The sequence below is a fragment of the Marmota marmota genome, unplaced genomic scaffold (genome assembly GCF_001458135.2).
Source record: "Marmota marmota marmota unplaced genomic scaffold, marMar, whole genome shotgun sequence".
Classification (NCBI taxonomy): Eukaryota; Metazoa; Chordata; class Mammalia; order Rodentia; family Sciuridae; genus Marmota; species Marmota marmota.
The window spans coordinates 6,198,567-6,222,396 of record NW_025999863.1 but is presented as its reverse complement, the minus strand read 5'-3'; the positions used below and the strand labels follow the sequence as shown (position 1 = coordinate 6,222,396).

At 40.0% G+C, this 23,830-nt stretch overlaps 3 protein-coding genes across 3 annotated transcripts; all 3 read left to right on the top strand.

Moving 5' to 3' along the window:
* Positions 1–545: 545 nt before the first annotated feature.
* Positions 546–1,490, top strand: LOC107157506 (olfactory receptor 7G2-like). Its single transcript, XM_015503876.1, has one exon. It carries the CDS (start codon positions 552–554, stop codon positions 1,488–1,490), a length of 939 nt encoding a protein of 312 aa, XP_015359362.1. The 5' UTR covers positions 546–551.
* A 4,380-nt stretch (positions 1,491–5,870) lies between these two features.
* Positions 5,871–6,815, top strand: LOC107157505 (olfactory receptor 7G2-like). The gene has a single exon (XM_015503875.1). It carries the CDS (start codon positions 5,874–5,876, stop codon positions 6,813–6,815), a length of 942 nt encoding a protein of 313 aa, XP_015359361.1. The 5' UTR covers positions 5,871–5,873.
* A 14,355-nt stretch (positions 6,816–21,170) lies between these two features.
* On the top strand, positions 21,171–22,109 carry LOC107157580 (olfactory receptor 7G2-like). The gene has a single exon (XM_015503928.1). It carries the CDS (start codon positions 21,171–21,173, stop codon positions 22,107–22,109), a length of 939 nt encoding a protein of 312 aa, XP_015359414.1.
* The last annotated feature ends 1,721 nt before the right edge of the window (positions 22,110–23,830 follow it).

Here is a 23,830-nt window from a genome sequence, read left to right as displayed (position 1 = left end):
GGTTCTCTGGGTAGCAGGGTCCTGGGTGCAGGAACTGATGCATTTGTACTTAGATAAGCCCTTCAGGGATCCTGAGTCATGGTAAAGGCAGAGAGCCTTGTACTGAAAATGGGCTTGATACATTTATCCTCACCTTTGTTTTTGTTGAAGGAGGGAAATATTTTCAAAGGAAATCTGTGTCTTATTTTTTTGCTACCGTCTCAGTACCTGGTACAAAGCATGGAAAAGTGTTGCTGCTCAGTACAGGGAAAGGACGGTAGAGGAGCTGAGGAGAGCAGTGGGGAGAGTTTCTAGACAATGTTACATATTCATGTTGCTCAAAATAGAAATTTTTTTTAAACACTTATTCTCAAAGTTAAGGGATTTAAAATTCACCTAAAATGTTTGTTAGACATACAGTACTGTTCTCATTTCCAGACCCCATAAAAGGTAAGCCCAGAGTGTTGCCAAAAAGTTATATGTGCACACTCAGGGGATGCAGGCTGTAGCTTCCCTAGAAGCCACCTGATTCATTTTTTCACCCGACCTTTTTGGTATGATTCACCAGTGACATGGAACCCATAAACCACACAGCTGTTTCAGAATTCCTTCTCCTGGGACTGACAGAGGACCCAGCACTGCAGCCCCTCATCTTTAGCCTGTTCCTGTCCATGTACCTGGTCACCATCCTGGGGAACCTGCTCATCATCCTGGCTGTCAGCTCTGATGCCCACCTCCACACCCCCATGTACTTCTTCCTCTCCAACCTGTCCCTCACTGACATCTGTGTAAGCACAACCACCATCCCCAAGACACTAGTGAACATCCAAGTACACACTCAGAGCATCAGTTACACTGGCTGCCTCTCCCAGCTCTGCTTTGTCTTGATCTTCGGTGGTTTAGAAAATTGCCTCCTTGCAGTGATGGCCTATGACCGCTATGTGGCCATTTGTCACCCTCTGAGGTATATGGTCATCATGAATCCCCGCCTCTGTGTCCTGCTGGTTCTACTCTGCCTGCTGGTCACTACTGTGAACGCCCTTCTGCACACTCTGATGGTGCTGCGGCTGTCCTTCTGCTCAGCCCTGGAGATCCCCCACTTCTTCTGTGAACTGACTCAAGTCATCACACTCTCCTGTTCTGACACCCTCATCAACAACTTGCTGGTGTTTTGGGGAACAAGCCTATTTGCTGGTGTCCCTCTCTCTGGGATTATTTTCTCTTATGCTCGAATTGTCTCCTCTATTTTGAGGATCCCATCAGTGGGTGGCAGGTATAAAGCCTTTTCCACCTGTGGGTCTCACCTCTCGGTTGTGTCCTTATTTTATGGGACAGGATTTGGTGTGTACATGAGTTCTGCAGTAAGTGACTCTTCCATTAAGAATGTAGTGGCTTCAATGATGTACATGGTGGTCCCTCAAATGCTGAACCCCTTCATCTACAGCTTGAGGAACAGGGAAATGAAGGGAGCCCTGGGGCACCTCTTCACTGGGTGGCCCTCTTCTCTGTGACTTTACCACCTGCTGTGAGCTTTGTTCTCTACCAGGAGATCAGCTGACAGAGTACTGGTGAGCTAGAATGCCTGGTCCTCCCTCCCCACACCTTCCACAATGGCTGTGATGGTCGCCTAAAAAAAAAAAATACATGTCAACCTGGGCTCTGATCTGCCTTGGCATTTGCCCAGCTCTGTGACATAGGATAGTGATTTTCATCTCTATCTCCATTCCATTGCTCTGCTTCCAGAATTCATCCAATCAAACACTCTATGCTTAAGAGCTATTGCTACCCTGTGCCCTAACACAGAAGGACATTAAAAATAAAAGATTGCATCCTTCACTTCCATATCACTCAGATTAATAATAGTTGTCACTGGTGTTAATCAATGTCACCTAGCATTTCTATATGTGTGTACCCATGCATTTTTTAAAGCTATTATATTCATATGCTCTGGAATAATTATCCATAACCTGAATGACAAAGAGGACATTCAAAAAATAGGAGGTCTATTTTTAGCCTTACCATGTACTCATCCTCACTTATCAGCAGAAGCCTGGCCCTCTCAGGAATGTCCTTCTAACAGGTTTCTACTCTGGAGACCTAATCGTGGTGTCAGCACACATGTTGTGTACCCACCTCTGAGCCCTATTCATCACTTTCATTGCCAAGTCCCTCACTGCTGTCTACAGTACACACCTTAATTTCCTTAACTCTTCTAGGATAGCCACGATTCTCAACGCTAATCTGCATTAATGAAAACAACTGCTTATTAATTTAATTAAACACCTTCCCACTGGAAGCATTTTTGCAGGAATTCTTCTATCCACATCCCACTTACTAACACTCCACTCATAACCATGCCACTGCCCCTAACAATAACAGCCCCTTGACTACCATTATAGTTATAGCCATCTCGGCAGGTAACTTTAAATCTCAAAATATCATTCAAATTTCTCTAAATTTGCAAACATATTAGGATATTTCCCAATTATTATACACTATCTCTCCACCTAAATTTAACTATAAGCCCCAAATCAGTACCAATTCTATTAGTCGTAATCTGATTAGAACTTCCTCCTAAACTATTGTCCTCATTCAAGTTATAGTTTCATCTATCATCTCTAATCCAAAAACACTGATCAAGTAACATTTCTAGTATTCCTCCTATCCATTATTTTAACCTAGGAATTATTATTCAATTCTCACAAATATTCTCAATTACAGTAAAAATGCTAACACACAAGGATCAATGGTTTACAACCGTAAGCCAACTTCCATAACTGTATCAAGCAGCCACACCTGGAGTCTTCATGAATTAAACCTAGCTCCTCTCCATCAGATTTAACCAAATCATCTAAATTCTAAAAGTCAATAGCAATTCCCACCTCATCATGTACATTCATGAGAGAACAATTTATAATTCCATTAAAAGTCCTAACAATAAAGTATTCCAAACCATAATTGTAGGCCCTCAAGTCTCAGGATATTCTTCTGTAGCCATAGCTGTAGTATACCCAAACATTACAGCAGTCCCCCAAAATAAATTTAAAAAAAAACTACTAACCCTCAGAAAAATTCACCAAACCATTGTACAATTTCACATCCAATTCCTCTACTAACACTTAAGCCCAATCTACCATAAATGTGATACTTTTGAAGAAAATCCTACAAGACCTAGAACAATAATTATATTTAATAAAAATGCAGCATATTGCATTATTTGTACATATGTGTCTGTACCCATGCATTTTTTTAAAGCTATACTATTCATACTGTCTGGACAAATCATCCATAACCTGAATGACAAAGAGAACGTTCAAAAAACAGGAGGTCTATTTTAATCCTTACCATTCACTCATCCTTACTTATCAGTGAAAGCTTGGTCTTCTCAGGAATGTCTTTTCTAATAGAAAAAAGACTTCTGAGAAAGTAGACCCAAATCTCCATTGTGTTGGATAAGGTCGCAGCTTCCTTAATAAGATACCTATGGCACAAGAATTAAAATCAAGACTCAATAAATAGGATGAATTCAAACTAACCAAGTTAGAGACATAGGGGGTTTATCAAATTCAAGTTCATTGTCTCAACCATGTATCATGATAATCTTGCATAGCAAGAACATGGCATTCACCAAGTCCAGATACCCTGCCAAACCTCTTGTATTGCGCCAATATTTTAGTTCCCTCAAATCTAACAGCTATTGGCCTGTGACGGCACACATTGCCCAGTGTCTTTTTCTGCTCTATGCAATATTCCTAGTCCTGCCGGATCACAGGCTTCCTGGACACTACAGTTAGGAGGTTGTGTCATTATCATCATAGGATTCGGTTTAGGACATATTAACACTTTTTTTTCTTATGTTTTTCTGAATGAACATTGATGCACATGAATCTCTATGGCATGCTGATTTTAGATCTTTTGGATATATACTAAGGAGTGGGGATAGCTGGGTCTTATGGTGATTCCATTTCTAGTTTGATGAGAAATTGCCATACTGCTTTCAAGAGTGATTGGCACTAATTTGCAGTCCCACAAACAATAAATGAGTGGGCCTTTCCCCGAAGTCCTCACTAATGTTTACTATTATTTGTATTCTTGAGAATTGCCATTCTGCCTGGAGTGAGATAAAATCTCAATGTAGTTTTTGATCTGCATTTCTCTAATTGCTCAAGATATCAAACATTTTTTCATATACTTCTTAACCATCTTTATTTCTTCTTTCATTTAGTTCCATTCCCCATTTTTAAATTGGTTTATTTCATTTTTTGCTGTTATTATTTTTGAGTTTTTTAATATGTTCTGGATATTAATGCCTCATCTGAGGATCAGGTGGCAATGATCTCCCATCCTGTAGAGTCTCTTCAAGCTTTTGTTTGTTTTCTTTGTTGATGTAAGTTCTTTCTATCACTAGATTTTCAAGCATTTTTTAACATAACTGGAGTCTGTGTTAATAAAATGGATAGATAAACTCAGGAAATGTTGAACTTAATTGTAAGAGGTTTCAAAATGAGCCCAAATGTTCTGAGTATATGGACACATCTGCACTTTTCTACATTTTGATGATTTTATAATTAACACTTTAATTAAAATTTTTTATTTCAACTCAAAAATTTTCCATTCATGAAGAAAATTCATGAAAATATTGTAACAAGATTGAATAAAAGTACTTATGGACTTAATTACTTATGGAGTTATAATCATGATTTGCTGTACTATCAGTAATTTTGCCGATCAACAGTGACTAGAATCAATATGATCATTAGGGTCAATAAGTTGGGATACAGCATGATGTTCTGTGTAAGCATAAAAAAACAAAATTTAAGTTTAATTAAACATCAGTGTGACATCAGTAAAGGCATTTCCTGGATGTTTGTATTTTCATGACATCTTAGCTAATATAATTACAATCTTTATGCCCACAAATATAACGCATATGGTTACATCTACAACAGGAATCAGTGTTCCTGATATTAGTAATTACATGGATTTTTTGTTTATTATTTAAAAGGAATACTGGAAGTCATTAAGTTTTGAAAGCTAGGTTCATAAAATGAAGATGAGCAGAAAAATAAAAAAATGTGGAGAACTGAATTGTGGACATGTGCCCTACAGGGTCAGGAAATTGGCCATTCCAAATTCCTATTTTCTGTCCTCTTGGTCTTAAAAGTTGTGCACTCCTGGGATCTGAATGATTGTAAACTAACTGGTTTAATGAGGAGCTTTGGATATTGAGCCCCAGGGAAAGAGAGAGCATAGGAGTCAGCCTGTGACCACCTCATTCAAAAGACTTGCTTCATAGGGACACAGCAACTGGGCCTCTTCCTAGAGAAGACTTATTTAGTTTCTCTGCATTTCCTGAGGACTTATCTTGTAAGGTTAATATCTGGGAGAGATGCTGAAACCATTCCTCTTGAAGCTGACCAGGTAATACAGAGTAGCTTAGGAAATGCTTTGACTTGAGGGGCAAGTATGCACTAGAATTTCATCCTTGGAAACAGTGGGGGAGGGGGGTGGATGAGCAAAATGGGGGGGAGGAACAGGAGGTCCTCCGCCTCTCCTGTGAACTGTCTGCAAGAGGTCCCCATTCTGCATGAAGTTCATCTTGAACTCTGTACAACAATGATGATATTATAACATATTCTGAAATCCCCTTGAATATGTACACAGATGTTGCATACAGATGTTCAGAATGTCATTTTGTGAGTGTACTAGTTATAGGGCTGCCATAACCAAGTACCAGAGATAGGGTGGCATAAAAAAAGAACTTTTTTCTCACAGTTCTGAAGTCGAGAAATCATCAGACCATGGTTTTTGTAGGTGTGGTTTTATTTGAAAGTGTTTCTGCTTCTATCCATATATTTTCTTCTCACCCAAAATTTCTTTCAGATTTGAACAACATGGAAACAAGAAACCAAACAGCTGTTTCAGAAATTCTTCTCCTGGGACTGACAGATGACCCAGCCCTGCAGCCCCTCATCTTCAGCCTGTTCCTGTCCATGTACCTGGTCACTATGATGGGAAATCTGTTCATCATCCTGGCTGTCAGCTCTGACTCCTACCTCCACACCCCAATGTACTTCTTCCTCTGCAATCTGTCCTTTAATGACATCTGTTTCAGCACAAGCACCATCCCAAAGATGCTGGTGAACACCCTAACAGAGGGTCAGAGCACCACATACACTGACTGCCTCTCCCAGGTCTGTTTTGCCTTGATTTTTGGTGGTTTAGAGAATTGTCTCCTAACAGTGATGGCCTATGATCGCTATGTGGCCATTTGTCATCCCCTGAGGTACACAGTTATCATGAACCCCTGCATGTGTGTCCAGCTGATTCTGATCTCCCTGCTCATCAGCACTGTGGATGCCCTGCTGCACACTCTGATGGTGCTGCGACTGTCCTTCTGCACAGAAGCCCTGGAGATCCCCCACTTCTTCTGTGAACTTGCTCAGGTCATCAAACTGGCCTGTTCTGACACCCTCATCAATAACCTCCTGGTATATCTGGTCACGGGTCTCCTTGCTGTTGCGTCTATCTCTGGGATCATTTTCTATTACAGTCACATCCTGTCCTCTGTCTTGAGAATGCCATCATCCAGAGGAAAGCACAAAGCCTTTTCCACCTGTGGGTCTCACCTGTCTGTTGTCTCCTTGTTCTATGGGACAGGTTTTGGGGTGTACATTAGCTCTGAGGTGACCGACTCCCCCAGGAAGACTGCAGTGGCTTCAGTGATGTACACTGTGGTCCCTCAGATGCTGAACCCCTTCATCTACAGCCTGAGGAACAGGGACATGAAGGAGGCCTTGAGGAAGCTCATAGGAAGGGCAGCTCCTCCTCTATGAGGTATTATCTGATTTGGATTTGGACTTCCAGAGTGTGTCACAGTGACAGGACTCCTGCTTCACCAGAATACCTTATTCTTCCATCACTACATTGTTCTGAATGTATGAGACCACATAATGACCATGTGCATTTTAAATTGGCTTGAAACCTGAGTATTTTTTTCATTCAATTTGAAATATTTGGCAGATAATTTAAGTTCTTTAAACAATTTTCTTTGCTTGGGTTTCAGAGAAGCAGAAACTGAAGGAGTGTTTGTAGCTCTAGCAAACTCTGCTGTGTGCTCTGAGAGAACCACAAGCTGAGGACACGGAAAGTATGTGCCCAGCTCACAGGAGGACCTCCTGTGAGGCACAGAATTGAATTTTCATGATCAATTGTGGAGGGGGGGATGAGGCAGTTCCTAGAAAACTGTATCCTTATGCTGTCACATTGTCACCCAGCCTGCACAGTTTCATTATTTACAAAATTTACACAATTAGATTATCTTAGAGGCTACAGATCATTTTGCAATATTGGACTTTTTATTTATAAAGATGCCATCAGTTCTCCAAGAAAAAGAAAATCTAACTCTAGTGCACTGAGATAGTAAAGAGGATTGTTGTTCATGGCAGTGATTTCAGACATACATGGGTCATTTCAGTCATTTGGGCTTCACTGAGTCCTACCTGAGGTGGCCTCCCCCCAGGACTTGTGCTCCTCAGGGTCCCCAGGAGGTTACAGGAGATGCAGAGGCTGTACCTGGACATGGGGCTGGAGGCAGAAAGCTGAGTGCCCGTCCCTTTGTGCTTTGGTAACTGCCCTTTCTGTGGAGACTGTGGAACATTAATTTCTGTCAAAATTAAACCTGTTCTCTAAGTCTCCTAATATGTAACAAAAATGTGCATGCTGCCATCTAAAACCTACATTTCATCCTGCATATTTAGGAAGAGCTCTTTTCCAGTCACCAGGCCATGTGGTTGGAATGTAGGCATTTTGAGTGAAGAGTTATGGAAAATAATATTCCTGCAAGATAGCCAGCCCCTGAAGAATCCCGGAGAGAAGGTGCAGCTCAGGTGGAGGGACAGGAAACTAGCCAAGCACTGACCTCACAGTTCTGAAGGGAGGAGGCAAATGCTGAAGTGCTGGGCCCTGAACATTTACCCTTTCCATTTCAGATGAGTCCTAAATGGAGAAAAGCAAATAATGAAGCTCTAGGTACCAGTGTGTCCCAGAGACAAGCAGTGAACACCACGTTGTGGGCTTTTCCCAGTGACAACAAATTTAAAACTTTTTACACCTGCCTTCCTGAGCTAAAATTTTCACCTGCACAACTAGGTCGCTGACTGTCCAAACTGCACACCTGCAGTCTCCAATGGTGCATTCGCTCTCATGGTAAACTGTAAAACCCAGACTCCTTCTGTAACCAGGGGGGCATTTTCCATACCCAGAGAATGAGCCCTCCCATACCTGGTCCACTGACTTCACTGCAGATGAAAGAAAAGCTTGCTGACCGGAGGTTTGCTTCCCGTTTCCTGCCTCTGTCATTTGGTTGCCAAATGCTTTTATTGAGCCCCCAATCTATCTCCCTTTGTCCTCAGTCTTCCAATCATAGTGCCTAGAGAGTAGAGGGTGATCCAGTCATCACCACAGCCCTTCTCCTGGCCCTTCCCCATTTTAATTAGTCAATCACGTAGATTGTGACCCCACACTCCTCCTATTAAAAACAAAGGGCTGTGCTGTGTTAGGGATAAAAACCTGGGCAGATCTTCTTCTGCAGAAGTCAAGTTTCCCTTGCTGATTTCCTACAGCACCCAGATATTTCTAACAGTCACACGGAAGACATCCATGTCCTAAGTTGAAGGGTGGCCCTTGGAATGAGGATTCCAGATCTTAATGCCTCTTAATTATGAAGATGGACCTGCATGATAAGAGGGTGAAAAGGATTTTTTGTAGAGTGATCTTATTTCCTATTATGTAGTCATGTGACAGTGGTCCCCCTTGTGATTTGAATACAGCCCTTGCTGCTCTGCCACGAGGGTTATTTTATTTTTTATTTTATTTTTCAACACGAAGAGCCTTTTAATGGAATATTTTACAATGGATATAGTTCACCTGGAGAGTAGCATGTCAAAACTTAAGCTATTATTCCAAGTTGGATTTGTGTCCATTGAAACAGTGATATTAAAATAATCTTTTTTCTTTCTCATTTTGGCCTGATTTATGAAAAAAAAATCTTTATATACTCGTTCAGGAAAAAAATTGGTTTTGGTAGACTACAGATTTGAGCTCAAATGAAAGGTCAAGACAATGTGAATATGAATATTCTTTGGAAAGATCTACAATACGTATGCTACACTTTATCCTCCTCTGAGCCACCTATAGCACTGTGACTGTCAACCAAGCCCGGAATCTCTAAGATCTTGTTCTTGCTTTTAAAAAAAAAAATTTCTGTGACTTCACTAAAAGCAAGGATACTAAGAGTTAAAATTCTAACAGGTGTAATTCAATACGAATAGAGTAAAAAAAAATTCAGCTGCATTTAAATTAAAATACCATAAAATGCATACAGTATTTCATCTTATACAAAAGGAATAATTTGTCTAAATTCAAATTTTCATAAGGATTGTTTCAGAATATGAATTTAAGAAAAAGTTTAAAACTAGAAAAGTTATATAAGATAGTTATAGTATGGAAGGGGGTGAGGGATGGCTCAATCATAGACACAAGTTATTGTTGGAAAAAAGTATTAATCTTAGGTGTTTGGGATACCAGGGTAAACATAATGAACAGAAATGCATTATATATCACACAGAGAGGAGAGAAATTTGAATGTAATCTACACAACAAAATGATAAAGCTTTGAAGAAATGGATGTGCTAATGACCCTGACTTGATCTCTTCCCAGTGGATACAAGAATCAGAACTATACAGTACTCTTCCTAGATATGTACACATACAGGTCATTCGCAACACAAAGGAACACTTATGAAAAACAGAGTTCTACACTTTTCCTTGGCAAACAATGTATTTCTGGTATTCTGGAAAGAAGAAGGAAAAACATTCTTCATTATGGAGATAAATCCACAAAGGACTTTGGCTTTATCCTACTCAATATATCTTGTTAGCATTGTTTTTTGAAACCAGAAGTATTTTACTTTATTTTTCATGTACTGTTGTTTTGGTTGATTGAAACATTTATCTTATTTTATAATTCCATTGATGACTTTCTATATGTTACCTATTATTTCTCTTTTTAAGAGTGAATGAGAGGCAGGAGCCTGTAGTCCCAGTGGCTCAAAAGGCTAGGAGAGGAAGATAGCAGTCTCAGCAGTGTCAGGGCTCTTAGCAACTCAGTGAGACCCTGTGTCTAAATAAATACAAAATACAGCTGGGGATGTGGCTCAGTGGTCAAGTGCCCCTAAGTTCAATCCCTGGTATTAAAAAAAATAGTAAATGAGTTTGGGGTTGGGGATATAGCTCAGTTGGTAGAGTGCATGCCTACCATGCACCAGGCCATTGGTTCAATCCCCAGCACCATCTTTGCCGGGGGGGGGGGGGGGGGAATGTGATTGAGTTTACAGAAGAGAGATCAGTGGATAAGAGGAAGGGGATTGAGGAGAGGGAGGAGGAATGCAATAAGGGAAGAACAGTGGAATGAAACTGAGCAAACTCTTCTGTGAACACTTACGAATACACCACCATTAAATTCACCTTTATGTATATCGATAATGCATTAGTTTAAAAACTATGAAAAACAGAAGAGCAGTGAAATGGAGGAAATAGAGTGGGAGCAGGGAGGAGGGGAGGCAAAGGGAAATCTTTAAAAGTGCATTTGTTTAAGATGTTGGAGAAACACATCACATCATGAATTTCAAATAATCTATCTTGAAAATCACAGATTCCTACAGAATGAGTTAACATGGGGTAAAATGTGTTGAAAAACAGAAGATGCTGATTAATTAATTAAAATACCATAAAAAGCATACGGGAATTGAGAGAGGGTGGGTCTCACTGGCTCAGCCCTTAATTACAACATTTTTTAAATGAACACCTACACTGATTGAGCACCTTCTCTACCTCCTAAATGATGGGTGAAATCTGACTAAATGCTCTGAGCATGTGGGTGTATCTGAATGGCACTACCTTTTGGTGACTTTGTAATTGAATTATCACCTCAATTAAAAATGAAGAATCATGGGGGTGAGGCATGGGAGGAATGGAGGAACTTCGATTGGGCAAAGGGAGGTGTTATGGATCAGGCTCTATGGGCAATAACCAAGCAGACTCCATTTTACCCTGAGACTCCATATGATGTAAGAAATGCTCCTCCCGTGGGAAAGTCCTACCTCTCTACCCATTAATAGTTACCTAGCATAGCATACTTGGCAACAAGAGATAGCAATTCTTAAACAATGTGAAATTGTTCTCTTTGGTTTCCATTTTTCTTGGCAATGTACCTTGTCAGAGATTGATTGTCCAGATGTTAGCAACCATTCTCTAACTTGTACTCCTCTAGGGTCATTTTGACCCATTTCCATTCTGCTTTCTAGAAAGTCCTGTGGGAAATACCAATGTACACACTGCATTGTCTCGCTAACTGCCCAGTCCAGCTGCTGAAACCCTGCTTTCTTGCAACTACATCAACCCAGTTGTGGTTTTAATGGTTTTTGCCTTTAAATATCCTAAAATGTTGAAGCTTGAGGCTGTTCCTTGCAGAGATAGTTATGAGTCCTTTGGAGAGCAGTCACCGGCCCACCGGCTAAATAAAGACTCTTCAATTTGGATAAAACTTGGTGTGTTTTCTGAGCAACCTGCCCCACAAAGAGGGAGGGAAGGGCACATGGGGGTAGGAAAGATGGTGGAATGAGATGGAAATCATTACCCTAGGTACATGTATGACTGCACATGGGGTGCAACTCTATACTACCAGTATACCATCGTATACTACCAGAGAAATGAAAAGCTGTGCTCCATTTGTGTTCGATGAACCAAAATGCATTCTGCTGTCATGTAGAACTAATTAAATTTAAAAAAATAAAATTATAAAAAAATATAAAATAAATAAAACATAAAAAAATATTTAAAAAGTATTTTATCAGATATTTTCTCCTATACTGAGGCTTATTTTCATTCTGTGACATGGTATTTACAGAGCTGAAATTTTTAATTTTAAAAGTACACTTTGTTAATTCTATTTTAAATGGCTTATTCCTTTAGTTGTCGTTATCTACAAAGTCATCACCAAATCCAAGGTCATCTACATTTTCTTCTATTCTAGGAGTTTTGCAGTTTCAAATTTTATGTTAATTTGGTTCATTTTTGTGAAGGGTACAAGTCTGTGTCTAGGTTTTGTTTTATTTTATTTTTTTTTTGTCTTTCACTTTTTGTAAGTGGATGCCCAGGTGTTCCAGCTCATTTGTTGAAAACACTTTCTTCTGCATTTCACTGTCTTACTCTTTTCCCAAAAATCATTTGACTATATTTATGCAGGTACTTTTGATTTGTCTACTGTTCCATTGATTTGTCTATTGTTTCATCATACCACAATGTCTTTATTAATATAACATCATATACTATAAATTAATATAACATCATATATTGTAATATAACATCATAGTAAATATATTACTATATAACATTAATTTTATATTATTAATATAACATTGAAGTCAGAGTAATTCCTTTACAATTTGTTATTTTCTGCAATATTATGCTGTCTATTCTGAGTCTTTTAGCTCTCTACATAGACATTAGAATAAGTTTCTCAATATGCATAAAATAATATACTGGAATTTTCTTTGGGATTGTATTGACTCTATAGATCATATTGGGAAGAACTCACATCTTGAAAATATTGACTTTTCTCATCCATGATGCTCTTCATTTATTTATTAATTTGTTTAACAGAGGTTTGTATTTTCCTTATATAGATTTTGTATATATTTATAGATTTATTCCTACTTATTTTATTTATTGTTGTACTGATCTGAATAAAATTGTGTTTTAATGTCAAAATTCACTTGTTAATTGCTGATACATATTAATCTTATATTCTGGAAACTTGATACAACTTCTATGTATTCCAAAAAAATGTGGACACATAATTTCTACTCAAAGTCTCCATTTGTAAAGAATATTACTGAGGCTGCGTGCCGAGCCCTGTCCTCCGAAGGCTGGACTGCAGCCTCGAGCGTCTCGGTGGCCTGTTCGCCGCTGCACCTTCGGGCAGAGCCTGCTCTGGGGTCGTTCTGCACCCCCCTGCCAGGGGACCCGTGCTCCGGAGGAGGGGGATGGAGAGCCGCGGCGGCAGCCGCTTGGGCCCCTGGGGCCAGGCACCGGGCTGAAGAGCTGCGGAGGCCAGGGCGGCTCTGCTATGGTCGCAGACAAGCGTGGCGCTCGTGAGCGTGGGAGGCGACGGCGGCAGGGTTTCATTTCTAGAAATCTGGACTGGAAACAGAAGCAGCAGTTTGTATAATCCCAAGAACTTGCTTATACCAGGAAGCTGTAAGGGCAACATGAATATCATTGATGAGATGTAACATGGTGGCAGGCGCAGAGAGATCAAGTCTCTGACATCTTCAACTGCGCGGGCATAGGGAGCCGTAAACTGTCTAAATGCTGTTTGCTCAGGATCACTAGGCAATGCTGAGCTGACGTGGATCTGGGGTGTACAGGCTGGGCCCCTCAGAACACACACACAGAGCCCGAATCGGAGGCAATTAAGCTCCGGTTCGCCTGCTTCGTGTGACTCAGCACTAAGGATCCCACTGAAATAATTGGCCGGCCCTTAGGAACTTACAGAGGTAAAAGCCAACCGAGCCTTCATAGGCAGTGGCCACAGGACTGAAACGGGGATTGGGAGAGACAGTCAGGACCCACCCGTTGCATTGGTCACCCGGCAAAGGGAACAAACGGTCACCATTTGCATGGGATATAACCATGGCAGAGAAATGGCGTCACGGGCGGAGGAGATAACTGCATTGAAACCAGCGTGACAGGTGTGTAATCCCCTAGTCATCTCTCTCCACACAGCAGGGAAAACTTAAGGGCCACTCCCAGCTCTCCTGTGAACGCAATAACCAGACCGAGGGAATCAGGAGTGGCGCGGGACTCGCGGCGCGGAACTCCCGGCTACCGCTCCCACCAGTGCTGACAACTGAGGTCTCTTGCACCAGCTACCGGGGGCGTGGCTACAGGAGGGCAAGCAAATTCGCTGGGGGATCTCAGCCCCAAGCTCTACAAACTTAGGGTCTGAGGGAGGCAAACAGGGAGAGTGAGCCCAGGTGTTCATGAAAACAGGGCTCCCAGGAGCAGCAGACCTGGCGTGTAGCCAGTATTGTGGTGAGCGCCACAGGTGAGCACGGCCTGGCTTGTGGAAACACAAGACAAGGCCCTAGACACTCAGGATTGGAGACCCGCCCAGTCTAGGAGAAAGAGCTGCTGCACAGTGAATGGTTCCCACCTATTGAGAGGAGAAGCTTGGCCCAGTGGGCACAGCTCCACCTACTGGAAGAGAAGTTAATAGAACTCTAGGACTGCATTTATTATTATTATTATTATCATTTTTTTTTTTTTTCTTTTTCTTTTTTTTTCTTCTTTTTCTTTCATTTTCAATTTTTATTTGTTGTTGTTCTTTAACTTTTTTTCAATGTTTCTATTTTTTTTAATTTTTTTTATTTTATTATTATTATTATTTTTTTAAATTTAAATTTTCATTTTTTATTATCACTATTATTTTTGTTAAAATTTTTTTTTTCCTTTTCTTTCTTTCTTTATTATCTAATCTTTGTTATTCTTGTTTCTTTTGTCTTTTCATTTCTTTTCAATTTTCTTATTCCCCCTTCCTTGAATTCTACCTGCCTACTCTCATTCTCTTTAGTGACTTCTTCCCTTCCCTTCTAATATCTTTCCTCTCAAGCATCAAATAAATCTATAAGAGTAAACAGTAACTCAGCAGTCAAACACAACAAGAAGTAACATGAGCAGCATAAAAAAGCAAGGAAGAAAAGGAGTACAAACAATGAAGGACAGCCTAAATATTCAGGAGGACCTAGAGTCAGCAGAAAAATGGTCATATAAAGAACTCAAGGAATACCTTAGACAGATGGAATGGAACCTTAAAGAAGATACGAGACAGCAAATCCAAACAGTGAAAGAACACTTTGAAAATGAATTACATAGACAGATAAAAGAAGAAGTTAAGCATCTTTATCAGGAGATTGAGATTATAAAAAAAAACCAAACAATAATTCTAGAAATGAAGGAAACGATAAACCAAATTAAAAACTCAATTGAGAGTATCACTAACAGAGTGGAGCAAGTAGAAGCCAGAACATCAGATAATGAAGACAAAATATATCATCTTGAAAAGAGCCTAGCCAACTCAGAAAGGCTGGTTAAAAACCACGAGAAAAACATCCAAGAGATATGGGATAACATAAAGAAACCAAACCTACGAGTCATCGGGATAGAAGAAGGTACAGAGATTCAAACCAAGGGAATGAGTAACCTGCTGAAAGAAATAATTACAGAAAACTTTCCAGAAATAAAAAAGGAAACGGATATACAAATTGTAGATGCATACAGGACACCGAGCACACAAAATCACAGTAGACCAACGCCAAGACACATTGTTATGAAGATATCCAATATACAGAACAAAGAGAAAATACTAAAAGCTACAAGAGAAAGGAGGCAGATTACATTCAGGGGTAAACCAATAAGGTTAACAACGGATTTTTCATCACAGACGCTGAAAGCGAGAAGATCCTGGAACAACGTATTTCAAACACTGAAAGACAATGGATGCCAACCAAGAATTCTGTATCCAGCAAAATTAAGCTTCAGGTACGATAACGAAATAAAAATCTTTCATGATAAACAAAAGCTAAAAGAATTTGCAGCCAGAAAACCAGCATTGCAAAGCATCTTGAGCAAAACACTACACGAGGAAGAAATGAAAAACAATAACCAAAACCATCAGTGGGAAGTGCCTCTATAAAGACAGAGGGCGGGGGGAAAGCTAACCATGGAGAAACAAACTAAATTAAAAAAAAAAAAAAAAAAAGAAGATAAATAATCAAACATGGCTGGAAGTACAAACCATATATCAATAGTAACTCTAAACGTTAATGGCTTAAACTCTCCAATAAAGCGACATAGGCTGGTAACATGGATTAAAAAAACAAATCCAACAATATGCTGCCTCCAGGAGACACATCTGATTGGAAAAGACATACACAGGCTGAAGGTGAAAGGTTGGGAAAAAATATACCATGCACACGGTCCTCGTAAGCAAGCAGGGGTGGCCATCCTCATATCGAATAAAATTGACTTCAAGACTAAATTAATCAAAAGGGATAAGGAAGGACATTATATACTGTTAAAAGGAACCATTCACCAACAAGACATAACAATTATCAATATTTATGCACCAAATAATGGTGCTGCGACGTTCATAAAACAAATTCTCCTCAAGTTCAAGAATCAAATAGACCACAACACAATAATTATGGGTGACTTCAACACACCTCTCTCACAATTGGACAGATCCTCCAAACAAAAGCTGAATAAAGAAACTATAGAACTCAATATCACAATCAACAACCTAGACTTAACTGACATATATAGAATATATCAACCATCATCAAGTGGATATACTTTTTTCTCAGCAGCACATGGATCCTCCTCAAAAATAGACCATATATTATGCCATAGGGCAACCCTCAGTAAATATACAGGGGTGGAGATAATACCATGCATTTTATCTGATCATAATGGAATGAAACTGGAAATCAATGATAAAAGAAGGAAGGAAAAATCCTACATCACATGGAAAATGAACAATATGTTACTGAATGATCAATGGGTTACAGAAGACATAAAGGAGGAAATCAAAAAATTCTTAGAGATAAATGAAAATACAGACACAACATATCGGAATCTATGGGACACAATGAAAGCAGTTTTAAGAGGGAAATTCATCGCTTGGAGGTCATTCCTCAAAAAAAGGAAAAACCAACAAATAAATGAGCTCACACTTCATCTCAAAGCCCTAGAAAAGGAAGAGCAAAACAACAGCAAATGTAGCAGAAGGCAAGAAATAATTAAAATCAGAGCGGAAATCAACGAAATTGAAACAAAAGAAACTATTGAAAAAATTAACAAAACTAAAAGTTGGTTCTTTGAAAAAATAAATAAGATCGACAGACCCTTAGCCATGCTAACGAAGAGAAGAAGAGAGAGAACTCAAATCACTAACATACGGGATGAAAAAGGCAATATCACAACAGACACTACAGAAATACAGAAGACAATTAGAAATTATTTTGAAAACCTATATTCCAATAAAATAGAAGATAGTGAAGACATCGATAAATTCCTTAAGTCATATGATTTGCCCAGACTGAGTCAGGAGGATACTCACAACTTAAACAGACCAATAACAATAGATGAAATAGAAGAAGCAATCAAAAGACTTCCAACCAAGAAAAGCCCAGGACCGGATGGGTATACAGCGGAGTTTTACAAAACCTTTAAGGAAGAATTAATACCAATACTTTTCAAGTTATTTCAGGAAATAGAAAAAGAAGGAGCTCTGCCAAATTCATTCTATGAGGCCAACATCACCCTGATTCCGAAACCAGACAAAGACACCTCAAAGAAAGAAAACTACAGACCAATATCTCTGATGAACCTAGATGCAAAAATCCTCAATAAAATTCTGGCGAATCGGATACAAAGGCACATCAAAAAAATTGTGCACCATGATCAAGTAGGATTCATCCCTGGGATGCAAGGATGGTTCAATATACGGAAATCAATAAATGTTATTCACCACATCAATAGACTTAAAAATAAGAACCATATGATCATCTCAATAGACGCAGAAAAAGCATTCGACAAAGTACAGCATCCCTTTATGTTCAAAACATTAGAAAAACTAGGGATAACAGGAACTTACCTCGACATTGTAAAAGCTATCTATGCTAAGCCTCAGGCTAGCATCATTCTCAATGGAGAAAAATTGAAGGCATTCCCCCTAAAATCTGGAACAAGACAGGGATGCCCTCTATCACCACTTCTATTCAATATAGTTCTCGAAACACTGGCCAGAGCAATTAGACAGACGAAAGAAATTAAAGGCATAAAAATAGGAAAGGAAGAACTTAAATTATCACTATTTGCAGATGACATGATTCTATACCTAGAAGACCCAAAAGGGTCTACAAAAAAACTACTAGAACTAATAAATGAATTCAGCAAAGTGGCAGGATATAAAATCAACACGCATAAATCAAAGGCATTTCTGTATATCAGCGACAAAACTTCTGAAACGGAAATGAGGAAAAACACTCCATTCACAATATCCTCAAAAAAAATAAAATACTTGGGAATCAACCTAACAAAAGAGGTGAAAGATTTATATAATGAAAACTACAAAACCCTAAAAAGAGAAGTAGAAGAAGATCTTAGAAGATGGAAAAATATACCCTGTTCATGGATAGGCAGAACTAACATCATCAAAATGGCGATATTACCAAAAGTTCTCTATAGGTTTAATGCAATGCCAATCAAAATCCCAACGGCATTTCTTGTAGAAATGGATAAAGCAATCATGAAATTCATATGGAAAAATAAAAGACCCAGAATAGCAAAAGCAATTCTAAGCAGGAAGTGCGAATCAGGCGGTATAGCGATACCAGACTTAAAACTATATTACAGAGCAATAGTAACAAAAACAGCATGGTACTGGTACCAAAACAGGAGGGTGGACCAATGGTACAGAATAGAGGACACAGAGACTAATCCACAAAGCTACAACTATCTTATATTTGATAAAGGAGCTAAAAGCATGCAATGGAGGGAGGATAGCATCTTCAACAAATGGTGCTGGGAAAACTGGAAATCCATATGCAACAAAATGAAACTGAATCCCCTCCTCTCGCCATGCACAAAAGTTAACTCAAAGTGGATCAAGGAGCTAGATATCAAATCAGAGACTCTGCGTCTGATAGAAGAAAAAGTTGGCTCCGATCTACATATTGTAGGGTCGGGCTCCAAATTCCTTAATAGGACACCCATAGCACAAAAGTTGATAACAAAAATCAACAAATGGGACTTACTTAAACTGAAAAGTTTTCTCTCAGCAAGAGAAACAATAAAAGAGGTAAATAGGGAGCCTACATCATGGGAACAAATTTTTACTCCTCACACTTCAGATAGAGCCCTAATATCCAGAGTATACAAAGAACTCAAAAAATTAAACAATAAGAAAACAAATAACCCAATCAACAAATGGGCCAAAGACCTGAACAGACACTTCTCAGAGGAGGACATACAATCAATCAACAAGTACATGAAAAAATGCTCACCATCTCTAGCAGTCAGAGAAATGCAAATCAAAACCACCCTAAGATACCATCTCACTCCAGTAAGATTGGCAGCCATTATGAAGTCAAACAACAACAAGTGCTGGAGAGGATGTGGGGAAAAGGGTACTCTTGTACATTGCTGGTGGGACTGCAAACTGGTGCGGCCAATCTGGAAAGCAGTATGGAGATTCCTGGGAAAGCTGGGAATGGAACCACCATTTGACCCAGCTATTGCCCTTCTTGGACTTTTCCCTGAAGACCTTAAAAGAGCGTACTACAGGGATACTGCTACATCGATGTTCATAGCAGCACAATTCACAATTGCTAGACTGTGGAACCAACCCAGATGCCCTTCAATAGATGAATGGATAAAAAAAATGTGGCATTTATACACCATGGAGTATTACGCAGCACTAAAAAATGACAAAATCATAGAATTTGCAGGGAAATGGATGGCACTAGAGCAGATTATGCTTAGTGAAGCTAGCCAATCCCTAAAAAACAAATACCAAATGTCTTCTTTGATATAATGAGAGCAACTAAGAACAGAGCAGGGAGGAAGAGCAGGAAGAAAAGATTAACATTAAACAGATACATGAGGTGGGATGGAAAGGGAGAGAAAAGGGAAATTGCATGGTAATGGAGGGAGACCCTCATTGTTATACAAAATTACATATAAGAGGTTGTGAGGGGAATGGGAAAATAAACAAGGAGAGATATGAATTACAGTGGATGGGGTAGAGAGAGAAGATGGGAGGGGAGGGAGGGGGGATGGTAGAGGATAGGAAAGGTAGCAGAATACAACAGTTACTAATAGGGCATTATGTAAAAATGTGGATGTGTAACCGATGTGATTCTGCAATCTGTATTTGGGGTAAAATTGGGAGTTCATAACCAACTTGAATCTAATGTATGAAATATGATATGTCAAGAGCTTTATAATGTTTTGAACAACCAATAAAAAAAGAAATAAAATAATAATACTTAAAAAAAAAGAATATTACTGAAACTATTTTAACAATATTGAAAAAAGTACCTATGAAATTCTAACCCATGAGTCATGGTCCTTGCCTATATTTTTTTGTAGTCGATACTGATTAAAAAAATAAACTGATTAAGGCCCTCTATGCAAACATAAAGAACAAATATTACAACTCAGTAAACAGCAATGTGACATAAGAAAAGACACTTGTGAGAGTATTTTCACCTTATCTTAGTTAATATTTATAACTGCATTCTTTATGCCCATATATAAGGCATATTTTCATATCTATGGTGGAAATCAGTGTTCCTGATATTAGTAACTATGTAGATTTCTTTTTTTTTTGTAATTTAAAAGGAATAATGGAATTTATTGAGATGTGTGTTGTGCCATTACCCTAAAATGGAGATGAGCATAAAGGAGGTGGAGAATTGAATGCTGCACATGTGGCCTCCAAGGTCAGGGACTGAGCTGCCCTGAATTACTCTCTTCTGTGCTCTTCATCCTTAAAGCTATGCACTGTTGGGATCTGAATGACACTAAAGCAACTGGTCTCAGGAGGAGCTGTGGATATTGGGCCCCCAGGGAAACAGACAATATAGGAATCAACCTGTGACCAGCTCACTCAGGAGCCCTGCATCAGTCAGGGTACAACACCTGGGCCTCTTCCCAGAGAGGACTCCTCTTGAACAGGAGCCTGAGGACTTGTTTAGCCTGTCTGCATTTCCTGAGGACAGACGTTCCATCTTCAATATCCAGGTGAGATGCTGAAATCATTCCTCTTGATGAGAACCAGGTAACAGAGTCCCTTAGCAAATGCTTTGAACTTGAGGGCAAGGATGTCACTAGAATTTCATCCTGAGCAGCAATAAAGGGAAAAAGAAAAAAGGGAGAGAGAAAAACAATCCCCCGTGTTTGAAATTCCTAAGAAGTCTGCTGCTGTGGTTTTCTAACAGCCTTACTGCTGCAGTCTAAACAATTTTTCTTCACCCAACATTTATTAGAGATTCTTCAACACCATGGAACCCAGAAACCACACAGCTGTTTCAGAATTCCTTCTCCTGGGACTGACAGATGACCCAGCCCTGCAGCCCCTCATCTTCAGCCTGTTCCTGTCCATGTACCTGGTCACCATCCTGGGGAACCTGCTCATCATCCTGGCTGTCATCTCTGACCCCCGCCTCCACACCCCCATGTACTTCTTCCTCTCCAACTTGTCCTTTAATGACGTCTGTTTCAGCACAAGCACCATTCCAAAGATGCTGGTGAACATCCTAACAGAGGTTCAGAGCACCACATACACGGACTGCCTCTCCCAAGTCTGCTTTGTCTTGATTTTTGGTGGTTTAGAGAACTGCCTCCTAACAGTGATGGCCTATGATCGCTATGTGGCCATTTGTCATCCCCTGAGGTACACAGTTATCATGAACCCCTGCCTGTGTGTCCTGCTGTTTCTGATCTCCCTGCTCATCAGCACCGTGGATGCCCTCCTCCACACTCTGATGGTGCTGCGACTGTCCTTCTGCACCGCCCTGGAGATCCCCCACTTCTTCTGTGAACTTGCTCAGGTCATCAAACTGGCCTGTTCTGATACCCTCATCAATAACCTGCTGGTATATTTGGTATTAGGTGTATTTGGTGGTGTTTTTCTCTGTGGAATCATTTTATCTTATGTTCACATTGTGTCCTCTGTCTTGAGAATGCCATCATCACAAGGAAAGTATAAAGCCTTTTCCACCTGTGGGTCTCACCTGTCTGTTGTCTCCCTGTTCTATGGGACAGGTTTTGGGGTGTACATTAGCTCTGAAGTGACTGACTCCCCTAGGAAGACTGCAGTGGCTTCGGTGATGTACTCTGTGGTCCCTCAGATGCTGAACCCCTTCATCTACAGCCTGAGGAACAGGGATATGAAGGGAGCCTTGAGAAAACTCATTGATAGAAGAAGTTCTCTCCTATGATGCACTGACATTGTTTTTTGGAATTATGTTTCTAGTGTTCATAAAAGAACAGAATGCCTGGTACTGCTATCACTGCATTTTCCCAAAATGACTAAGCAACATAATGAGCAGGTGCATTGAACTTGGTTCAGATCCTGACATTGCTTCATGGTTATCTCTATGAGGGTTTCCACATGATTTCAATGATCTAAACACAACAGCTTTTCTCAGGTCCCATAGGATCCGTCTGAAGCAAATGTTCTTTGGTACATTCTCAAAAGATGGTAAGTAGAGAAGGCAGACAGGGCAGGATAGTATTTAAACAAAGTGATGTTTTTGAATATGGAATAGTTTCCAGCTGTCCCCCCTGGTTGGGATCTTGTTCATTTCATCCTAAACTTAATCCTACTGTGAGGATAAATGCAAAAGCCTGAGTATTCATGCCCTGTGAAGCCACAGCTGGGACCTGTTACTGCTAATCCATATCCTTCAAGGCAGTAAGAACACCCACCATCATTAGGGTCATTATCCATAAAATTTCATAATTAGATGATGTCATTGAGAAGATTCCGTGATAGTTGAACTTGATTAGTGAAGATGCCTTCCATCCTAATAAAACGAAGAAACCTGATGTTAATATACTCAAGTAATTAAAAAAACAGTGTAGTGGCCCCAGTGATGTCCACTCTGGTCCTTTACATGTTGAACAGGGACGTGAAGGGGGCCTTGAGAAAGCTCATGAGTAGAACTGCTCCTTTAGGCTGTGTCTTTGGCTTTTGACTTGTATTTCTAGATGAAAACAAATTGACAGGTTTCCTCAAGACCCAGAATGCCCTGTGATTCTGCCACCCCATGTTCCTAAAATGATGGGGAAAGGTGACAAACAAGTGCATGTAAATTTCTCTTGAAACGTAACACTGAGTTTTGTCCAAGTCTGTGCCGTTAGACATAAACTTTCAATATTGCAAACCAGTTTCTTCGCCCAGGTTTGTAGAAGTGTAGCCTGAAGGAAGTGTTTAGATCTAGAAAACTTGTGTTGGCACAGTCTTAGAAACAGGCAAGTTGGAGGACGGGAAAGGCTAGGGAAATATGTAAGCACTGCTACTGTCACCTAGAACACAACCTCTCCCAATCACAAGCCTGCGCGAATAGAAAGGTAGCTGCATTTCCTCTTGGATTTCAAGCTCTTCTTTGGTTTTTGGACAGTTCTGTAACATAAGAAGGTGGAGTGAGCTGGGAACAATTTATCCAAGTCAAGGCCTTGTGTGGAGACCATCTTCAGCCTGGTCCCATGGTTAAGGCCACGGGCACTGATCTCACTGGTGTACCCTCTGTGAACCAAAAATACTCATTCACACTCAGGGAATTACTGAGATGTCTCCTGGGAAACTGTGTCCTTATGAGATCACATCAGCATCTATCCTTTTCATTTGCACTGTTATAAAATGCAGATGTTTAGATTATCAGTAATGGTTTCAAAATATTGGTTTTGGACAAAGAGAATTTTTTTCTTAAAAGGACTTCAGGAGTAGAAAAGAGTAGTTTCCAGACTTGTGGTTCCCCTGAGTCCTACAGGAGGTAGATTCTTCTAAGGAGGTGCACTCCTCATCCCCAGGTGGTTGCCACAGATCCAGGTGTTGTGCCTGGACATGGTGCCAGAGGCAGAAAGCTGAGGGACCTGACTTGGTCCACAGATCACAGACCTCTCTAAGGATTTGTGTAGAACACATCTGTGTCATCTG